The following is a 20,084-nucleotide window of genomic DNA, read 5'->3' as shown; positions in this document are numbered from 1 at the left end:
CGCTGCGGGCATCGCGGGGTGCCACGTGGCAGGGCTGGAGCTGCCCACCCCAAACCCACCCACCTCTCCATGCCCACAAAAAGCCAGGGAACGATGGCCATGTCGCTTGTCTCATTCCAGGGATGCCAGCTCCTCCATCCAGACAAGACCCAGGGATCCAACACCAAAGAGCCGATGGTGCCGGGGCAGGTGATGCTGCTGGTGGCTGCTGCCCTCCCATAGAGGAAGAAAATCCCAAAGACAGCAGCTGCTAAAGAGCATCCCGAGTTTATTTGACATCGCTTTCCCTCGAGGCAGAGGGGGTGACCGTACACATCTCATGCCAACACACCGGAGGCAGGGTACAAAAGCAACGCCCTGGGTGCGAATTTGGGGGAGTTCGGGGCATCCTTTCTCCCCAAAGACAGGGCAATAAATAAGGTTTCATTCTTTGAAATGTTTTATTATTATTATTATTATTATTTTTGTTGGGTTTTGTTTTTTTTTTCCCCCAGGAAACAAGACTTTCACTTTCTGGTACTGTACAAAATTTACACAGCAAGGGGAGGGGGCGTTTGGCCTTGTCAAAGGGGGATGGAGAGCAGTGGGCACGGCTGCCCCCGTCCCCCTCCCCACCAGCCGTCCGTGCTGCCCGGCGAGGCCGGGGGCTTGGCACAAAGCAGCACCCAAGGTTGCAGGGGTGGGGGTGGGGGGAGGCACATGGGTGCAGCTGGGGCGACTCCTGCAGCACCAACACACCCAGCTGGGGGGGGCAGGGAGGGACAGGGACATACCAGTGATGTGCTTTCTTGTGTGGCATTTTTTTTTTTTCATTTTTCTTCTTTTTTTCCCTTTGCTTTCAGAGCCCCCCCAGCCTCTGGCAGCAGCTGGCTAACTGGATCTGCCCGCAGCCCTTCCTGAAGGGCAGGCGGGATTATCAGCATCACCCCAGAGCTGGGGGGGATGGCAGGGACCCCATGGCCAGGGCATCACTGTGGGCCTGGGGCAGAGCCCGGCACACCGGGCAGCAAGCATGGAGCTGGGTTTTATCCATTGGGCTGAATGCTTCAGCCTGGCAAGGCTGGGGGTGTGGGGGAGCTGGGCAGGTGGGTGTCACAAGCCCAGGGATGTAGGTTTTGAGGAAGGGGCTGGAGGCTGGTGCCAAAACCACCTGGGTCCTCCCCAGCTGCCTGCACCCACCTTTGGTCCCATCAGCCCCACAGCCCTGAAGGAGGTGGGTAACCTATTCCATGGGGGTCTTACACCCCGACACCGTCCGCTCCCCACCGCGTGGGTACTTCTGCAGCTGATGAAACGCTCTTTTTCCCTCTTTTGGGGGGAATTTTTTGCAATACCCTCAGATCAAACATTCCCCACCTCTCCTGCCCACCCTTCCCCAGCACCTGCAGCGGCTGCCATCCTTGTGCCAGCCCCGAGCATCCCAGCCCAGCCCAGCCCTTGGGCACCCTGGGCTGGATCGAGGCTTTTTTTCTTCTTTAATTCCTCCCCGACACACCACCAAGGTAAAACCCACAGTGATGCATCGTAAGCGCGCCCGTGCACCCAGTGATAAATCGCTGCCCCACAGCCACCGCAGGACGGCTCTGCTCCCACCAGGCCAGGAGCGGGCGGCATCGCCCCCGGGCAGCGGGGCAATGGCCCTGCCCGGACAGGTCCCCAGCCTCGCTAAAATAAATGCTTCTACAATATAGACTTTTTCTTTCTGCTGAGGCTCCAGGCAGCGCCGAGTCATTTCAACTCCGTATCGAAAAATAACTCTTGAAAATAGCAGCGGTGCTCAGCAGGAGGGGCGCGGGGCTGGCACGGGCGCCGGGATGGACGCTGCCATCCTTGATTGTCCTTCCCTCTCGCCAGCCCACACCGTTACCAGCGCTGCACCGTGCCCCAGCCCTGCGCCGGGGTCCTCGCGTGCATCCCGTGCGCCAACACCTCTCTTGTGCTTACACCCAAAGGCATCTGTGCCCCCCGCCCCAAGCACAGCCACCCCCGGCCATCGCCGATGCCGCCCCCCCTCCCTCCAGCCCTCCAGGGCCCATTCCCATGGGAAATCCTGGAAAGGTCAACCAGCGGCGGGTACCCTCAGTGCTGAGCTTGCAGGCTGGGGAGGGAGCGAGGGGGGCCGGGGCGGGGGGCGAGCGGCGCTTAGAAAGGGGGGTGATCCATGTCGTCCAGCCAGGAGGCCGGGCTGGTGGGAAAGTCTGGGTACCCGACGCTGCTCCCCGTGGAGATGTCGGAGGTGGGGCCCCCCCCCGGCCATGGCCCGCAGCGTCTGACTCACCCCCTGCGCCCCGTGGGCCACCAGCCCCAGGCTGCCGTCCATGGCGTAGTCCAGCCCGTTGAGCAAGGGCGGGTGGGACGGCAGGGAGGAGATGGAGGACGGCGACTGGGGGAGGCCGTAGGGACTGCCGTCCCGCAAGTCCTGGTACGACTGTCCCGTCCCCTCCATGGAGAAGCCGCCGTTCAGCAACTGTCCGCCCGCCACGTCCCCCACGGTGCCATAAACCCTGTTGGTGTGGCCCAGCTCGGAGAGGATCTGGTCTTCTGCCGGGGAGAGGAGGGAGAGCAGAGGAGGGGGGTCAGCGCAGGGGGGAGCCCTGCAGCCCCCCTGCCCCCCACCAGCACCCTGCTCACCGCGGAAGCTGAGCTCGCTGTCGCTGACGCCGCAGTCCTCGGCCGAGCTCTCCTTCTCCAGCTTGCCGCCCCCGCGGCTCCGCTTGACGCTCTTGTAGAACTGCCCCCAGCGATGCCGCCCCGCGTCCTTCTTCAGCCGCTTCTCCTTGGCCCGCCGGTTCTGGAACCACACCTGAGGCGGGGAATGGGGACATGGATGGCACCCTGGCTCCTCTGCATGCCAGCACCCCTGCAACCCAGCACACCAGCACCCCTGCAACCTCGCATACCAGCACCCATGCCTCCCAGTATGCCAGCGTGCCAGCACCCTGGCATCCCTCCAACCCAGCATGCCAGCACCCATGCAACCCAGCACCTCTGCAACCCGGCATGCCAACACCTATGCAACCCAGCTCCCACACACCCATGCAACCCAGCACCCCAGCACCCCTGCATCCTGGCACGCCAGCACCCCCGCAGTGCCTCATGCCAACACCCCTGCAAACCAGCACGCCAGCACCTGTGCAACCCAACTCCTACACACGCATGCAGCCCAGCACCCCTGCAACCCAGCAGGCCAGCACCCTGGCAGCCCAGCAGCCCAGCATGCCTGAATCCCTGCAACTCTGCATGCCAGCAGCCCTGCAAGCCAGCTCCCACACACCCCTGCAAGCCAGCAGCCCAGCAGCCCTGCAACCCAGCTCCCCGACACCCATGCCACCCCAACACCCCAGCACCTCTGCATCCCCTGAAGACTGGCACCCCCTGCAACCCAGCACTCAGACACCCCAGCGGGACCCCTGTGTCCCCCTTCGCTAGGGGCAAGGTGGAGAGGGGCACCCCCACAGCCTCACCTGCACCACCCTCATGTCAAGCCCAGTCTCGGAGGAGAGCTGCTCCCGCACATGCCGGGCGGGCTTGGGGGAGTTCTTGTAGGCGTTCTTCAGTGTCTCCAGCTGCTTGGCCGTGATGGTGGTCCGGGGCCGCTTAGCACCTGCCTCGGAGTCATCTGCAAGCCAAGAAGCTGGTACCAGCCCTGACTGCAGCAGCATGAGCAGCTCCACACCTCCAGCCCACACTGCTGGGGAAAAGCTCCCCAGAACTGGCTGCCTCAGAGCCCGCAACAACACCTTCCAGCAGTGACACGAACCGTGGCCACCCCTCGGTGTGATGTCCCGCCTCGTAGCCCTTTCAGGGTGCCTACCGTTCTGCTTGGCAGTCTCGTAGTCCTCCTTGCAGACCAGCCGCCCGTCCTCCATCAGGTAGAACTCGTCGCCAGTGGCCAGCTGCCGGCTGCAGATGATGCAGGCGAAGCAGTGGAGGTGGTAGACGAAGTCCTGGGCTTTGCGGACCACCTGGGTGGGGGGGATGCCCTGCTGGCACGCCGTGCATTTGGTCCCGAAACGTCTGCAAGGAGAAGTGGGTGACCCTAAGTCGCCCGGCAAGGTGGGCTTCGCCAGAGATGGGATGGGGACCAGGAGACAGGGCAGAGTTTAAACCAGCAATCAACCTAATTATGCATGACACTTCACACGGCAGGGGTTTATCTTCTTCAGTGTGAAAGACCAGCCTAATGGAGCTGAGGAAGGTTTGATTTTAATGGTTCTTTTAACTAATGCTTATAGGCTGCCTGATTTTCCCCTGCAAGGACAGTACATATTTCATCCACATTAATACCAAATAAATTAATTACACCGCCCCGCTAGCATGATGAATCCCAGATTAATGCAGAATGATGGGGCTCTTACACCATAATGACAGCCCGATGGGTGCGTTGGGTGTGCTGGCTTGGGGTAGGCGTGGGGCCAAGCAAGTCCGCCGACACGGCTGCAAGGAGCGTGCAAGAAGTGTGCAAGGAGTGTGCAAGGAGTGTGGAAGCAGCACACAAGCAGCCATGCAAGGATGGGATAAGAACGTGGAAGGAGTAAGCAAGAATGGTGCAAGAAGCTTGCAAGGAGCATGTAAGTATGGTGCAAGAAGTGTGGGAGAAGCATGCAAGGACCACGTAAGAATGGTGTGGGAAGTGTGCAAGGAGTGTGCAAGAGGAGTGGAAGAAGCATGCAAGGAGCGTTCAAGGAGCATGCATCTCTGCCAGCAGCCCCCGCGGATGGCAGGCACTCTGCTGCAGAGAGCCTGGGGTGCCTGCCGCTGTGGGTGCACCCCAAGCTGGGTGCCTGCGTGGGTGCAGCCGTGCCGTGGTGGGGGGCAGTTGCCCCTGTAGCCATGAAGGCTGACACCCAGGTGACACCCGGTGTAAACTGAACTAACAGCGCGTGTGTGACACATGCCACGAGGGGGTGGCAGCACGAGAGAAAGTAAAAAATGAGTGGACATCCCACTGGTGGTTCCAGCAGCAGATGCTGTGGGCTTTGGGGCTGGCAGGGGACAGATCCCCCCCACCTCCCACTGGCACCACAAGGGCTCTCCTGGGTCTCCCCTGCTCCCCCCAGCTCCCTCAAACACCTCATCAGTGGGGCACTGGGACCCCACGGAGCCACCCAGGTGTTGCAGCAGCAGCTCAGGCAGCAAAGCTATCAGGATAAATTTGTCCCCTACACCTTGAACAGACCCATCTGCTTCGAAGGAGGTGGCCCAGCAAAACCCAAGCCCTTTGGTTCCCTGCCCCAAAAGGGGCAGGCAGTGGCATTTGGGGGTGCCCAGGGGGTACAGCCACCCTGGGCACCTCTCGCTGCCCCCCTTGAGTGTTAAACATCCCCCATCATGTAAAATCACCCCCCCGAGCCCCACAGCTGCCCGTGCCCTCATGCCATCCAGAATGCCAGGGCACAGCCACCAAAGCTGGGTCCCCACGTCACTCAGGTGTCACTCAGGGACGGGTGGCAGGCACCCCGGAACGCGTGGCACCAGCATGATTTCAGCAGCTGTCCAAAGTGGTGTTGGAAGCAGAAGGCAAGGAGGGAAAACCTTTTTTTTTTTTTCTTGTTTTCTGGGCTTCTATCCTAAAGGGAGAGTCCCTGGACATCTGCTGGGGAGACCTCAGCTCTCCTGGAGTCAGCTGGGAGGGAGGGATGGGAGAGGGAGAGGGAGAGAGGGAGGGATGAAGGGATTGAGGGAGGGATGAAGGGATAGAGGGGACAGAGGGAGGGAAGAAGGGGTGAAGGTACGTACAGAAGGAAGGATAGGACAGACAGCAAACACCTTTCTGTGCCCAAGGCTGAGACAGTGCACTCTGACACCCCCATCCTCCCTCTGCCCACCCACCCCCACCTCACCCAGCACTCCTAAAGCCATTTTAACACACATCCCCCAGCATCCCGGAATATTTCCACACCAGCTGGGAATAGCCAGAACCAGGACAGAGCTGCCTGCAGCTGAGGACCAGGAACTACGATTTGGGGGAGGAAAATAAAGATAAAAAATAAAAAAACCTGGTCTTTTCAGAAGCAGCTCCTGCATTGCAAACCTGCCTCTGAAGTTGGTCTTAAATCCTCATGTCTCCCGCAGGTTACCTACCCCAAAATCAATGAGCGGTTGAAAGAAAGGTGAGGCGAGCGCCTGAGCGAGCGCTGAGATGCTATTGATTGGCACCAAATAATCCAGGCAGGACCTCATCTAAGAAAGTCGCTGATCTTTCAACTCTAATTAACATTGATTACCCGCACCTTTTGGGCGACTATTTAAATGACTTGGAGATTAATAGGCTGGAAAATATCAGAACTGAAGTGTTATTACTCAGGCTGTAAGCGGCTGCTTTGATGGCCGCACGCTCCCCAGCTGGGGAGGAGGAATTCAAGCTGCATCCTTGGCCCTGATGGCTGGGGGGGGTGGGTGGGGGGTGGGGAGAGGGGCACGTAGGAGGCCTGACAGCCCAGGGGTGGGCAGGCAGGGAAAACCTTGCCCAGGGTTTTGCACCGGGTGTAATGGCCATCAGTTGGTTAAGCCAGCTGGCCGGCAGCGGGGAATGATGTGGAGAGCCAGCACAGCTGGGAAAAAGCAGATGATGGTGCAGGGAGGCGGCCCCTGTCCCTGAGGTGCTGCAGCTGCTGTTCACCAGGGCCCTGGCACCTGCACCCGGGCAGCAAAAGGCACCTGCTGGCCAGGATCGGGCCCCCTCCCCGCAGAGGGGGCGAAGATAGCGTTTCACCACCGGCAGAGCTGTGCCCAGCCCTGCTGCAACACCCTCTGCCATCCCCTGGGAAAACTCCCAGGTTTTGCCAGCAGCCAGGACCAGGGCATCCCTGCTGAAAAGGCCGTTTTTAATGGGAAACAGGTTGTCCTGTCCCAAGGGAGCAGGGAAATGCCGAGGCTGGGCCATCGCACAGCTCGGAGGCAGCTGCCAAAGAAATCAAATGAGGTTTTCACGCTACTGGGAGCAAAAAAAGGATTAAAAAAAAAAAAAAAAAAAAAGAAAAGAAAAGAAAAGAGAAGACAAAAAAAAGGTAAAAAGATGAAGGGAGAGAAGCAGCATCAGCAAACCCCGGCGCGGGCAGGAGCAGGCAGCGCTGCCGCTGCCTTGTGCGGGTTTCTCCTGCCCTCTAGCTCCGAGCAGAGCCGGGGCCACTGCCGAGCCACCGCAGCTTGCCACCCCACGGGGCTGGAAACCCGCACAGGGGAGGGACAGGGGCATCAGGGAGATTTGGGGCTCTCAGAAGGTTAAAGCCCAACAAACAGCATCCAGCCTGCGGCAGCTATAAAGCACCAACATTCCAGTTATTTCCATAAGAACGACAAGAAAAACCTCAAAAAAAAATTATAAATTTAGATTTTGGGGAAAGTCTACTTCAAAATAGGTTGTGTCTGTCTGGTGCGTGGGTGGGAGATGCTGTTTTCGGGGGGCTGTGCCCCCAAGTGGTACTCACTTGAAGAAGTCCTCCTTGCAGTAGACGCTGCCAGCCCGGGAGAAGCAGCGGTCAGCCAGCTGCATCTGGCAGTCGGCACACTTGAGGCAGGAGCTGTGCCAGTGCCGGTCCAGGACCTTGAGGATGAACTTGTCCAGGATGTGCTGGTTGCAGCCGGCGCACTGGGGGATCTCTGGGCAGGGGGAGAGAAGAGCAGCGTCAGCCCCCTCGGTGCTCCCAGCCAGCCGGCACGGCTAGCAAAGCCCTGCGCTGGCACATGCCGGTGCTTTGCAGGGTGATGAGCTGCCACCCCTCACCTCGCCGGTGTCCCGGCACACCTTCCTTTGCAAACCTTTGCCAAAATCCTCTGGGATAGCAAAGCCCACGGCCCCACCAGGCAGAGACACGCACACGTGGTGCTTTTTCCTTCTGCACCCCATTTTTCAGGCTCTGTCTTGCTCCCTGCCACCCACTTCCCTGCCTGCCTCTCGCTCCCTCTGGGCTGGCATCCCCCAGCCCAGCCCCCCACCAGGGACATGGCTTGTTGCTCCCCGCAGCCACCCCTTTCCCCCGGGGCCAGGCTGCCGTGGTGACCCAGGGGTTCAACCAGGGGGTCTCTGCCATGACCCAGGGGTGCAGGCCACCAACCACCTCCACCCCACCCGCAGAGGCAAGGCCAACGTCTCTTCCCCTCCACTCCCACTGCACCCCAAGGACCACAAGCCACCCGTGCTGGCCACGCTGCTCCCCCCCCCCAGCAGCCTGCAGTGCCCCTCGCCCTGCAGTGCCAGGGCACCGGGGGACTTTGCATCCCCACGGTCCAACATGCCTTTGGATCCCAGTTTTCCTGTGACAGGGGTAGAGGGTTTCTGCCTGCTTTCTTCCATCCAGCCAGGGTGTTACAGACCCCTGCCGCTGGAAAAGCCTGGAAAACATGGGCTGAAGCAAGGCCATGCTGGACCACAGCACCAGTAACCGGGGACAGCAGGTCCAGCCCCATCCAGCTCCCTACAGCACCCACACTGTGGGAGGATGCTTGGAGGAGGAAGGCTCTTCCTAAGGCAAGGTGTATATACCCAGCCACCCAGGCTCTGCCTATAGATGGACAGCTTCTATAGATCTGGAGAGCTGGATATTTATCTCCCTCTCTACCTGCCCGTAGTTGAGAATAAACAGGAGGTGCTGTAAAAGTCTGCAGGAGAAGATTGCCCGGTAAAAGCCAGGCACAGAATGCTGACACGCATGCATGAAAGCAGATTGATTTTGGGGAGGAACCCCCCCACCGTGCCCGGAGCTAGAGCCTAAGAGCAGGAGAGATGTTTATGTATAAGGGCTGCCTCCCTCCTGCCGGAGAGCGGCTGACAGTAAATACCGGGGGGTGGGGGGGTGGCGAGGGGGAGGCGGGATATTTTTTTTTATGGCTGCTACAAGTGCTGGGGAGGCTCGGGGGGCTCTGCTGTCCCCAGCCGAAGTGGCCGAGCAGGGTGGCTCCTTACTGACCCGCGGGAAGCTGATCCCTGCGCCCAGGGGCTCCCAGCGCCGGCGGCCAGGGGAGGGGACGGGGGGGAATAGCCCCCTGGCCGGGCACGGCGTGGGCAGGGGGCTCGGCAGCGGGGCACTGCACCCGGAGCACAGGGAAGGAGACTGGGAAAGGGGGAAAGCGGGGGGAGAGGGAAAAGGAATGAAATTAATCAAGGGAGGAGAAGGGGAAAGGGAAAAAAAGGAAAGAAGGGGGGGAGAGGAAAGAAGGGAGAAGGGGAAAGAAAAAAGGGGAGAGGAAAGAAGGGGGAGGAAAGAGCAGGAAGAGGAAAGAAAGGGAAAAGAGGAAAGAAAGCAGGAGAAAAAAGGGGAATGAAAGGAGGCGGAAAAGAAGCAAGAAAGGGGGGGAAAAGGGAAGAAGGGGGAAAAGAGGCAAGCAGGGGAAAAAATAGGAAAGAAGAAGAGGAAAGAAGGGGAAGAAGAGGAAAGAAGGGGAGGAAAAGAGAAAAGAAAGAAGGGAAAAAGAGAGGCAAGAAAGGAGGGAAAAGAGGAAAGAAAGGAAGGGGAAAAAAAGGCAAGAAAAGAGGGGGAAGAGGCAAGAAAGAAGGGAAAAAAGAGGCAAGAAAGGAGGGAAAAATAGGAAAAAAGGAGAAGAGGAAAGAAGGGGAGGAAAAGAGAAAAGAAAGGAGGGTAAAAGAGAGGCAAGAAAGGAGGGAAAAGAGGAAAGAAAGGAGGAGAAAAAGAGGCAAGAAAAGGGGGGGAGAGGCAAGAAAGAAGGGAAAAAAGAGGCAAGAAAGGTGGGGAAAAAGAGGAAAGAAAGGAGGGAGAGAAGAAAGAAGGGGAAGAAGAAAGACAAGGGGGGGAAAGAGGAAAGAAAGGGGGGGGGGAAAGGAGGGAAACAGCAAGGGAGAAAATTGTTGCAGCCTTGAATAACATTATTTATAAATACTTTGGGGTACTGACATGCATCTCCAGTGAAGGCAGCTTATTTTATTATTCACAAGGTTAGATAGTTACAATCCCAGTGCCCTTCAGCCCATATTTATTGCTGGCATTTAAGCCCGTGTCGCATTAACAACAGTAGAATAAATTTAAAAATAAAAAAATTTAAAAAATTATCTACAGCTTCCATAGGTCCCTCTTCTCCTTCTTGCTCTGAAAATACCTGGCTGCTTCGCCCCCAGTATGCTGCTAGGAGCGGCACCAGGGCTGCAGGTGGGCAGCAGCCACATTTTCCGTATTTCATTTGTTAAACCTGTTTCGGAGCGATGTGGAAGCCGCTGGCACAGAGGATGGCACGCAGCAGAGCATCAGCCCCGGGAGAAGGTACATTCGGTGGCATTGCAGAGTAAATATTTCTTATTTATTTCATAAACACGTATGCACGCTTGTGAACCATGTTTTATATATAAATGGTTATTTATAGAAACGTGTGGATGCATATACATCTACATACACATACTCGCGTGTATATGTGCGTATATACACACACTCACAAGCTAACAAACAGCTTTTTCCTTCCCAAAAGCTTAATTTCGGCAAGCAAACAACTGCAGCAGATAATACAATATTTTCCCCCACGTTTCCAGAGAAAAATATGTGTGGGGTTTTTTTTTAACAAGAGACACATTTTTTGCATTCGATCTGTCCCTAGATGTACGGCACCAACCAAATGCACACAGGTTTGTGTGTGCACGCAGCGATGGGCAGAACTCGCACCCGTTTGGCTGCTTTCCCCTGTGCATTGACAATAATAATAATAATAATAATAATAATAGGGGGAGCTGCTGGGGTACCAGGAGGTGTCCCAGCCAACCCACTGGTTTGCTCAGTGCATGTAGAAAAAAAATATCTAAAATACAGCCCCTGCGCTCTGCTTTGTGCTTTGCAACGGAGGCGGCTGCGCCGGGGCCAGCGCAGCGCTGCCTCCCTGCCTGCCGAAAGCCTTCCATTTATTTTACTTGTTTTAACTAAATTATTTGCTATAATAGGAATAATGTTAATGGCGTTATATGTTGCGTTGGTGCCTTTGCCCAACAGCAGCTCAGGGCTGGCTCTGCGTGCAGGGTGCTTTGATAGATGCTCCGACAGGCAGACCTACATAGGGGACAGCCCCACGGCCCCCTCCTCTCCACCCCGGGGACATGGGGACCACCCCAGGGATGCAGCAGCCAGCCCTAGTGCAAACCGCTGCCGGGGCGGCGGGCGGGTGAGGCTGGGGGTGTCGTGTCCCCCCCAGGGCGATGTGCCGGGGAGGAGGACGCGCAGCCGGTGTGCATCCCTGCATCCCGCCGGCGGCTGCCCGGGCAGGATTTGGCCGTATCCCATTCAAAGCCGTTGCCAGATCTGCAATCCCCCTACAGCTTCACGCAGCCCCCCACGCTCCGGGGCAGCCGAGCAATGGCCCGACACGGTGCGCCGGGATCCGACCCCCGCCTGCAGCGCGGCCGCCGGTGCCATGATATATTAGCGACGGGTCCAGCCTTCCATCCCTATCCCTCCCCGACGAAAAAAGAAAGAAATAACGATGGAAACGAAACAAACTGGCGGGTGGCCTCAGAAATCCCTCTGAAATCCCAAAAACCTCGGAAGCCGAGGGGGGAGGCGGTGCCGGGGCAGCGGCCGGGGAGGATGCGCAGCGCCGGCTCCGCACCACCCCGGGCACCGGCTGGCGAGCTGCCCCTTCTCTGGGGTTTGGGGTGCGTTGGGGTGTGTTTTATTTTTCCTTTTCTTTTAAGGGGAAGGGATCGTCACCCGCGGAAACGAAGGTGCTGCAGAATCGGTACCGCGGCAAATGCCGGTGGGAAACCGGAGCACAAAGGCGGTCCCGGTCCGGCGGTCCCGGAGCCTGCACCAAACATCCACGGAAAGCACCAGGTCGGGGACTCCCCAAAAAGACTTTCTTGGGGAGAGGAAACCTCATTCCTTTACATGCAAAAAACCCCTCCGATTCATTTCTCTGCAGCGCGCAAACGACTTTCCCAGCGGCGATTAATCAACTCCCCCCCCAGCCCGTTGGCCAGAGGCTGGCGGCACCCGGGCACGATTCCCACAGGCTTTGGCAGAAGTTTTTGCTTCGGTGAGATTTGCAAAACAATATTCATAAATAATATTGGGAATTATATTTTTAACAATTCCGCCTGCAAGGCTGAGCAGTAGCGAGGTTTGCCCTGGGAGGCGGGGGGGGAGAGGGGGAGGCTCAGCTCCCCAAAACCTTGCTGAGGAGGATGCTGTAAGAAACAGTCGCTGCTAATAAATAAACAAAATAATGAAGCTGGGCAGTGGTTAAATAGCGAGGAAAACCAGCGATTTAATAGCGATTAGATATGAAAATGTCACGTATTTTCATGGCGCACACGATGAAATACCGAGGGGCTGCTGGGGGTGGGGGGTGGTGGGGGGGGTAACCCCGGCGCAGGCAGCGGGGCTGCATTCCCTGGGGAAGGTGTTCCCTGCCCGGGGCCAAGACCCCCTGGCCCGGAGGGGGCCGAACACACGTGTAAGGGTGCAGGATGAGGCCTCAGGCGCGTAACGCGGAGCCGGGAGCCGGCCGCGGGCGCTGGAGCTGCCCGGCGGCTGCGGAGCCCTGGAAACTTTTCCAGCAGCCCCCTCCCCGACATGTTTTGGTCCTGCCATTAATTTTGAAGCTTAAATAAATAATAAGAATCGGATCTGGTTGGATTGTTTCCTGGTAATTACGGATATGGGGTGCAGAAACGGCAATGTCACGGGCAGGGGGGCTTGGTGGCACCCGCGGGGGCCAAAGCAGGGGGCTTTCCTGGGGCGATTGCTGCTCCAGGGTGGTCGAGGCACCTGTTTTCTCCTTAAATCAGTGGGGCTGCGGGGCACCCTGCGGCTGGGAATCGGGGCCGTTATCCGGTGGCAAGGGGACGGTGGGGACCCGGCCGCGCGACAGACCCGGGCTGTCCCCGCACCGGCTCCGTGCTCCTGACGGGGAGGTCTCTTCCCCTCTGCTGCGGTGAAATCCGGTTAAACGTGGCTGCCCGCACCACCCCCCCCCCCCGCGGCCTGGCAACGGGGGATAACGGGGGCGACCCCCCCGCGGCGAGGCAGGACCGGCTGCTCCCCCGGGCAGCAGCGGGCCGGGGCACCGGCTTCACCCCCCGTGGAAACACCCACGGAAAACGAATTACAGCCGCTGGGGGGGGGGGCGGGGGCCGGTGCGGGGCACGAAACGGCGGGGGAGGCTCTGGGGGGCAGCGGCAAGCAGCGGGGCGCAGCCCGGACCGCAGCGGGCAGGTGGTCGGGATGCGCACCCCCCCTGCCCGACCCCTGTGTGTCCCCCGAAATGCGGCCGGACCCCCCGGCACAGCTGTCCGCCCCCAATTGGCTCGGGCTCGGCTGGCCCCCCCGTGCCGCCGGGACCCCTTTTCTTCAACTTTGCCGGTGCCTGGGGCGGGGGGGGGCAGAGCATCCCCTGGCTGCCCCCGCTCCGGCCCCTCGGGGACACCCCGGTTCTCGGGAGCCGTTTGCAAACGGGGAGAAAGAATAATAACAATAAATAATAAAAATAAATAATAATAATAAATAATAACAACAACACCCGCGCATCCCGCGCCGCCGCCGCCCACCCGAGCAGCCCCGGGGCCGGGCCGGGAGCGCACCGGGTCCCGGCCGCCCCCGCACCGGCTCCACGCGTCTATAGGGGTGGGGGTGCCCACGGGCTCTCCCCGCCCAGGGCTCGGCCCTATAGAAAGGAAGAAGCCTCCGGCCCCTACGGCTGACAGCCGGCTGCCGGCGCGTGCGTCCCGCAGAAACACGCGAGGGTCCATACACCCGTGGGATCCATACACACACACACACCCCGCGTAAGTGGGTACATACACCTCCCAGACACGCTTATACACCCCCCCCCCCGCACCGCCCGCGAGCATGTGCCTTCACACGAACACGCTACCTGTAGCTACAGGGCATATATGCGCACGTATAGATTATATAGGTGGGTTTTGGCTAGACGCAGACACGGCGGCATCGCTCCACGGGCCGCGCGGAGCCGAGCCAGGCCGGGCTCGCCGTCCCACTAAGGCGCCCGCACACCCGCGGGTCCCTTTCCACCGCTCGTGAGGCGCTGCCTGTCGCGATAAACGATATAAGCGGGGAGCCGTGCGCTGCGGGCCGGGGGTGCGCGGGGGCGGGCGGGTGCCGGGGCCCCACACCGGCACACACACACGCATGTACACTTGCACATGCATTTGCACACACGCAGCCGGCGGCCGCCCTCCCCGTCGGAGCCGGGCCCGCACGGCTCCGCACGGCTCCGGCCGCTGCCCGCCCGCCCACGGGGCACCGCTCTGCCTTCCGCACGCTCCGAATTTTTACGTCTATTAACAATTAATCAATTAACACTGCTACACGGCGGGGGGGGGGGGGGGGGGGGGGTAGCAAAGGGGAGGAAAAAAACACGCCCGGGCGGGAGCGGGAAGCACCTGCCCAGCCCGCAGGGCGCTGCCCCGCCGGCTCCTGCCCGCCTTGCCCCGCCGGCCTGGGGCCGCCTTTGCGGCAGGGAGCGAAGGAGGGAGAAGAGAAAAGCGTCCTTACGTTGCACCGGCACACCGAGGATCTCGGGAAGCCCCTTGACAGCCCCTTCGGCAGCGAGCGCGGAGCTTTGCATCATTTTATTGGCCCGGGGGCGGCGGACGGGAGAGAAGAGGGGAGGGAGAGATGCGGCCCGGGCCGGCGGAGCCCCGCGGCGGGAGGCAGCGCCGTGTCCCGCGGGCGGTGCCGGTGCCGGTGCCGGTGCCGGCCCGGGCGCGGCGCCGCAGCTGTGCCCGCCAGCGCCGCCCGCCTCCCATTCATTCACCCTGCGGGGAGCGCGCCTGACGTCACCGCCCGCAGGGGGGCGGGGGCGGGCCGGGCCACTCGAGGCCAATCGCCGCCCGCCCCAGGCTGGAGGGGGCGGGGTCTTCCGACGAAGGGGCGGGGCCTGTGGGGCGGGGGCGGGGCCTGCGGGAAGGGGCGGGAGTTAGGGGCGCCCTGCGGCCGCCAGCGCACCGCGGCCGAGCTCGGCTTCGAGCGGTTGGCGCTGTCGCGACAGAGTGCTGTCGTGACCGGGAGCGCTGTCCGATGCCAGGAAGCTCTGTCCGACGGTACCATTGGTGGTAGAGAACCAAGAGCCAAAGCCCCCGTCCCCGCTAGCGGGACTCGGGGACCTTCTCCCGCTCCTGCACACTGCCCCAGCCCTGTCCCACCTGCCGTGAGGATGGGGCTCAGCCCGGCAGGCACCCTCCCCGGCGGACATCGGCGTCACCATCCCCTCACCGCCACACCAACGTGACTTATTTCCCGGCAGCTGGTAAACCCCCGTGGGCAGCCCCGGTGCCAGGCACAACAGCAACAAAGCTGTGCTTCAACAGGGTACTGTCACGCACCCACGCCCCAGGGCCCATCCCAACAGCAGGTCCCCCGGGACACCTCTGGGCACAGAGGGAGCTGACCCAGCTCTGCAGTGCCACAGCACACTGAGCCCCACAGCCCTGCTTGCTGCTGTGGCACGAGGGCGGCAATGCCAAAGTCCCGGGGCAAAGAGCTTGGTGTGACTACGGCTTCCAGAAGGATCCCTGTGGGGCTTTGCTGAGGGAAAACCCTGGAGCAGCCCAGCTTGTGGCACCAGGGTGAGACCGATGTGTCGAGAGGTGGCAGTACCTGGCAGTGCCCAGCAGCAAAGGGCCGAGCAGAGAAGCTCGATGAAATGCAGCTGAGGTCAGCCCGAGCAGGTGCCTCGAGCGTCGCCCTTCCTGATGCTTGCCGCATCACCGGCTTGGGGACAACAGTGCCGAAAGGCCCCGATGCACTGTGACATCCCACTCCGCCTGGCTAAGGGGTGCTTAGAGCACTGAGCCTGCCCCAGCAGGGTGACACCTCCGAGGGGGTGCACATGGCAGCGCAGGGAGGGGAGGATGCTTGCCCAGCCACCTTCTACTCACGTGTACCCTTTCAGTACCTTTGTTTCTAAGCTGAAATGCAAACTAGGGAGAGGCTTTTCCACCCGAAAAAAAATGAACTGGCACCTCAGGAAATGGGGGGGGATGAACATGCCAGCAATTGGAAAAAAAGTGTTGTTTAAAAATAAAATAAAACTTAAGAAATGTATTAAGCCCGATGGTTCCTTAGGAAAAAAAATAGTTTTTCAACGAGATGCTGGTTTTTAACCCCAAAGCTTCATTTTACGAGCAAAACCCTGGCCAGCTTGTCTCACACCACTGGGCAGAGACCAGTGTGCGCTCATTGCAGGAGTGAGCCCCCGCCCACCATCCCCACAGTCCACGGAGCCCCTAAATCAGCTTCCCACCATGGAGGAGGTGAATACCATCCCCTTCCACCCATCCCACCCCACCCCACCCCATCCCTTCCCCTTCTCCCCTAAATTAAGTGCTGGCTCTTAAGTGCATTAAGCACCTCCTGGGCCCCACCGCCCCTGGCCACCTGCGCTCTGCAGCCCCCTGGGGCAGAGGCTGCTGTCCGCCCCCCCCCCCCCCCCCCCCCCCCCCGCACTGTCCCCAGCCAGCCGGCACTGCAGGAGCCTGGCTCCCAGCACACAGCAAGGCAGGTCCCTAAGGCAGATTTACGGGAGAAGTTTAGCCGGACATGTGGACAGGCAGACAGACGGACACTGCCCCGTGGCCTCCCTGTCCCACCCCTTTGTTTTTCCCAACCTATTTCCCTAATTATTCCACCGCTGCTGGAAGTCGTCTCCGTCCCCCACTCTCCGGCTCGCTCTGATTTATCTCTCAGCCGGGATAACAGCTCCCCCCACCCCCTTCTCCTCAGGGAATTCAATTTTCATTCATTTTTCTGCTTTGCCAGATTGATCCAGCCCCCTCTGCCCTGCTCCTGCTCATGGCAGCCGTGAGCGGGCAAAGGGAGCCGCGCAGCACCGAGCCTTCACCTCGGGGGAGCATCATGCGCCCGGGGGCTGCCACCACCAGTGTCCATGAAAAAACCCAATCCACCGACACCTTCCTCCCTGCTCGCTCTCAGCTCACCACATCTTCCCAGTAGAGCTTTCATCCTTTTCTCCCCTTGTAGTATTGCTTTGTGTCCCCCCCACCCTTCCTACTGTCCATCTATTCCTCGTGTTGGTGTTTTTTTGGTCTCTTTGGGGTTTTTAGGTTACTTTTGGGTTTTTTTTGTCTCTTTTGGATTTGCCTTCCTCCCATTATCCTGGCATGTCAGGGCGAGAGTGTGGTGGAGGTGGGCATGAGCTGCTGGACAGCAAACCCCCTTTGTGCCACCCAAGGTGCTGCCGGGTCCTGGTGGACCACCTGAGGGGGTGGGGTGGGGGGGAGCTATATGTGATGGATGGGAATTGCCATCCTCCAGGCTTTCTCCTCCTCCCAAAGCTAAAACAGAGCTGAAAGTCTGTGGTGACCAGCCTGCAGAAGGGTGAATGTCATGATTTTCATCAGGTTGTATTTCTGGGGCAGTTTGAGGGGGGGCTCCGGCCCCACACAGATGCCCCTGCTCCCTCCTTGGCATTGCCTGAACCCCCTCCAACCCTGCAGCTGGATGAACACGAGCAGCGTGTCACAAAACCCGCAGGTGAGCAGGAATGGTGTTCCCACACCTTCCTTGCCGGTATTAATTAAACAATTAAAAAGCAGGCAAACCCCAGAGCCTCTGCTGAGCTGCAGACCCAGCCCCCCCTTGTGTGCCCCATCCCCGGACACGCAGGGTTTGGGGCTGGTTTGGGCAGTGTGTCACCGAGGGAGCCATCAGTGCCTTGTTCTCAGGTGACAAAGGGGTGTTCCAAGGCAGAATTCGGGTAGGGGGGCTGTAGGGAGACCCCATGTCTGGCCCATGCTTGGGGGCATGTGAGCACAGCCGTGTCCCCCATCAGCAAAGCCCGAGTGGGCTTGGAGGTGCTGGGGGAGCTCAGCCGACAGCAAGGCTCTGTGCCACCTGTGCAGTGAGTTTGCCAGGTCTCAGCCCAGCTCCCAGAGTCCCCTCCTGTGATAAAACCAGCTCCCCCAGCCCCAGGTGGGGACATCCCTATGGGGCCAAAGCTCCCACAACCACCCTTCAGCGGGGGCCACTTCGCCTCTGGACAGCACCAGCTGCAGCACGCTGAGCCCCTGTGTGCACAGCATGCCAGTAGCCCCCCCCCACCCCCCCTCCCCACTTCTTAATTACCCCAATAATTAGTCATGAGCCTATCCACATACACCCCTATGGCCTGGAGCGAGAAGCCAGCAAGACCCGGGTACTCACCAGCGGCCAGAGAAATCCTCTCCCCTCGCAGGCACTGTCGAACAGGGCATTGCTAATTGTAATGGAAAATTAATCGACGTTAAGCAGACCCCCGTGATTTTATGGCCCGAGCGCTGGTGGAGGGGGGATGCCGTGGCGAAAGGCTCTCGCCTGCGCTGAGGTGGGAAAGGGAAGAGGGGCACGGCGGGAGGGGTGGGAAGGTGGCTGGGTGCGCGGGGGCCGGCCGCCGGCCTTGCGGAAAATTAAATTGCACTTGAGGATAAATTGTATTAGGGAACAGCGGCCAGCTCGCGCCAGCCTGTGGCCATTTGGGTAATTAGCCCCGGGGACACCCTGGGAAGGGGCAACCCCCATTGGGAGCGGCACCTCGGGGGGCTTGGAGTGGGCTCTCCCCCACCCACAAGAGCCCGTCCCACCCATGAGCGTGGCCGTGGATGCCCTCCCTGTGGCAGGGCTTGGGTGGGGGGCCTGCCCCCAAGTCACCATCCCGGGGGGGGGTGTGGGGGACACCCCCCCGGGCAGCACCGAGCCCTGCAGCAGCCCCCTGCCCGCACTGCTGCCTGCCGTGGTCACTTGTGCCCCGCATTGGGGTTCCCCAGGTGCCGGCGGGGGGGATACCCCAGCGCCACAGCCCAGGAGAGCCAGGGCTGGGGGGATTGGGACGGCACCAAACAGGATTACGGAAAGTCTATTTACTGTACTCTCTTTTTTCCTGCGTGCACTGCAGCTTTAGGCTGCGGGCCCGTCGGGGATGCTAATCTGGGCAGCCCTGCCCGCTGCTGCCTGCTAACCCCCTTCCGGCAGCTCCCACCCCCCAGCACTAATCCCCCCCTCCTGCTGCATCCCCCGCAATGCACCCCACTAATACACCCCCAACCTGGGCTTCAACAGCCCCACCGAGATGTTCTGGGGCCAGGGGTAACCGCGGGCAGCCCCCCATCGCCAGCCCTGGGTGCCACGCAGGGGAGCAGCTGGTGGGGAGGGGGTGCAAGGGGGGTTATTGATGTTGGGGATAAACCCCCCAGGGAAATCAAGGAGGAGGCAGCAGGGCTGCAGCAGTGAGACCTTCCCCATCCATCACCCGGCGGCGGGCAGGAGCAGCACCCAGCTGGGGGGGGGGCGGGGCAGCCCCCCGCCACGCTGGGATGAGGCCACCAAGGACCCGGTTAAGTGACATGTCCAAGGCCAAGTGGGCCAGAGGCGGCAGGGCAGGGGTACCAGCCCTTCGTCCTGTGGAGGCGTGACCACGCACAGACACCACAGGAGGAGGAATGATGGAGCAAGAAAATTTATTTCCAAGGCAGGCAAGGGAGGAAGGGCTGGAGGAACCAGAGCTCCTGGTGCTGGGGCTGCAGGGGGGCCGGCCGCCCTCCTGCCCCATCCCGCCAGCCCTCGCCTCCCACCTGGGCAAAGTGAAGATATCAAGAAAAAGGCTCCAAATCGGATTGACACCCCCCCTCCCCCTTAATAAAGTTTATTATCGGCCGGGCTCTAATCCTTTTAAATCCCCCACGCTGGGGGAAGGGCCGGGATTAGGGGAGGGCAGCATAATCCCAATGAATTTGTTACAGGGGGATTTAGGCAGCGCCGGGAGAGCAGATGGCCCCGGCCCCGGCTCTGGAAAACAACCATTTTCCTTAATGATTCCTAACAAGGATAAAAGGGCAGAGAGAATCGGGGACAGGCACAGGGGGCCCACACCCGCAGAGGTCTCCGTCCCCAGGGGGATGCGGGGATGCTCGCGTGTGAATCCCTGCTCTGGACCAGCACCAAACTGCAGCTCCGTGGCTTGTGTCAACTATTTTCCAGTTGCTTCCTGGGCCCCCCAGACTCCCTCCCCATCACCCTGTGCCCCAGGACAAACCACGGGCCACCGCAACCGTGAGGACATGCCAGCTCCATAGGGGGGCAGATGCATCCAGGAGCAAAAAGCAGGATAAAATGTACAATACTAACAATTGAAATTAT

At 60.1% G+C, this 20,084-nt stretch overlaps 1 protein-coding gene across 1 annotated transcript; it reads right to left on the bottom strand.

The window, feature by feature from the left end:
- Positions 1-443: 443 nt before the first annotated feature.
- LHX4 (LIM homeobox 4) lies at positions 444-14,709 on the bottom strand. Its single transcript, XM_040611289.1, is given in 7 exon segments — positions 444-2,250; positions 2,252-2,541; positions 2,632-2,803; positions 3,465-3,619; positions 3,815-4,017; positions 7,431-7,602; positions 14,448-14,709. Coding segments are annotated over 7 exon segments (1,176 nt in total). The 5' UTR covers positions 14,524-14,709; the 3' UTR covers positions 444-2,142.
- Between the last annotated feature and the right edge of the window lie 5,375 nt (positions 14,710-20,084).

This window comes from Falco naumanni, chromosome 11 (assembly GCF_017639655.2).
Source record: "Falco naumanni isolate bFalNau1 chromosome 11, bFalNau1.pat, whole genome shotgun sequence".
In the NCBI taxonomy this organism is placed as follows: domain Eukaryota; kingdom Metazoa; phylum Chordata; class Aves; order Falconiformes; family Falconidae; genus Falco; species Falco naumanni.
The sequence above is the reverse complement of the archived record's forward strand: the minus strand, read 5'-3'. Positions and strand labels throughout refer to the sequence as shown.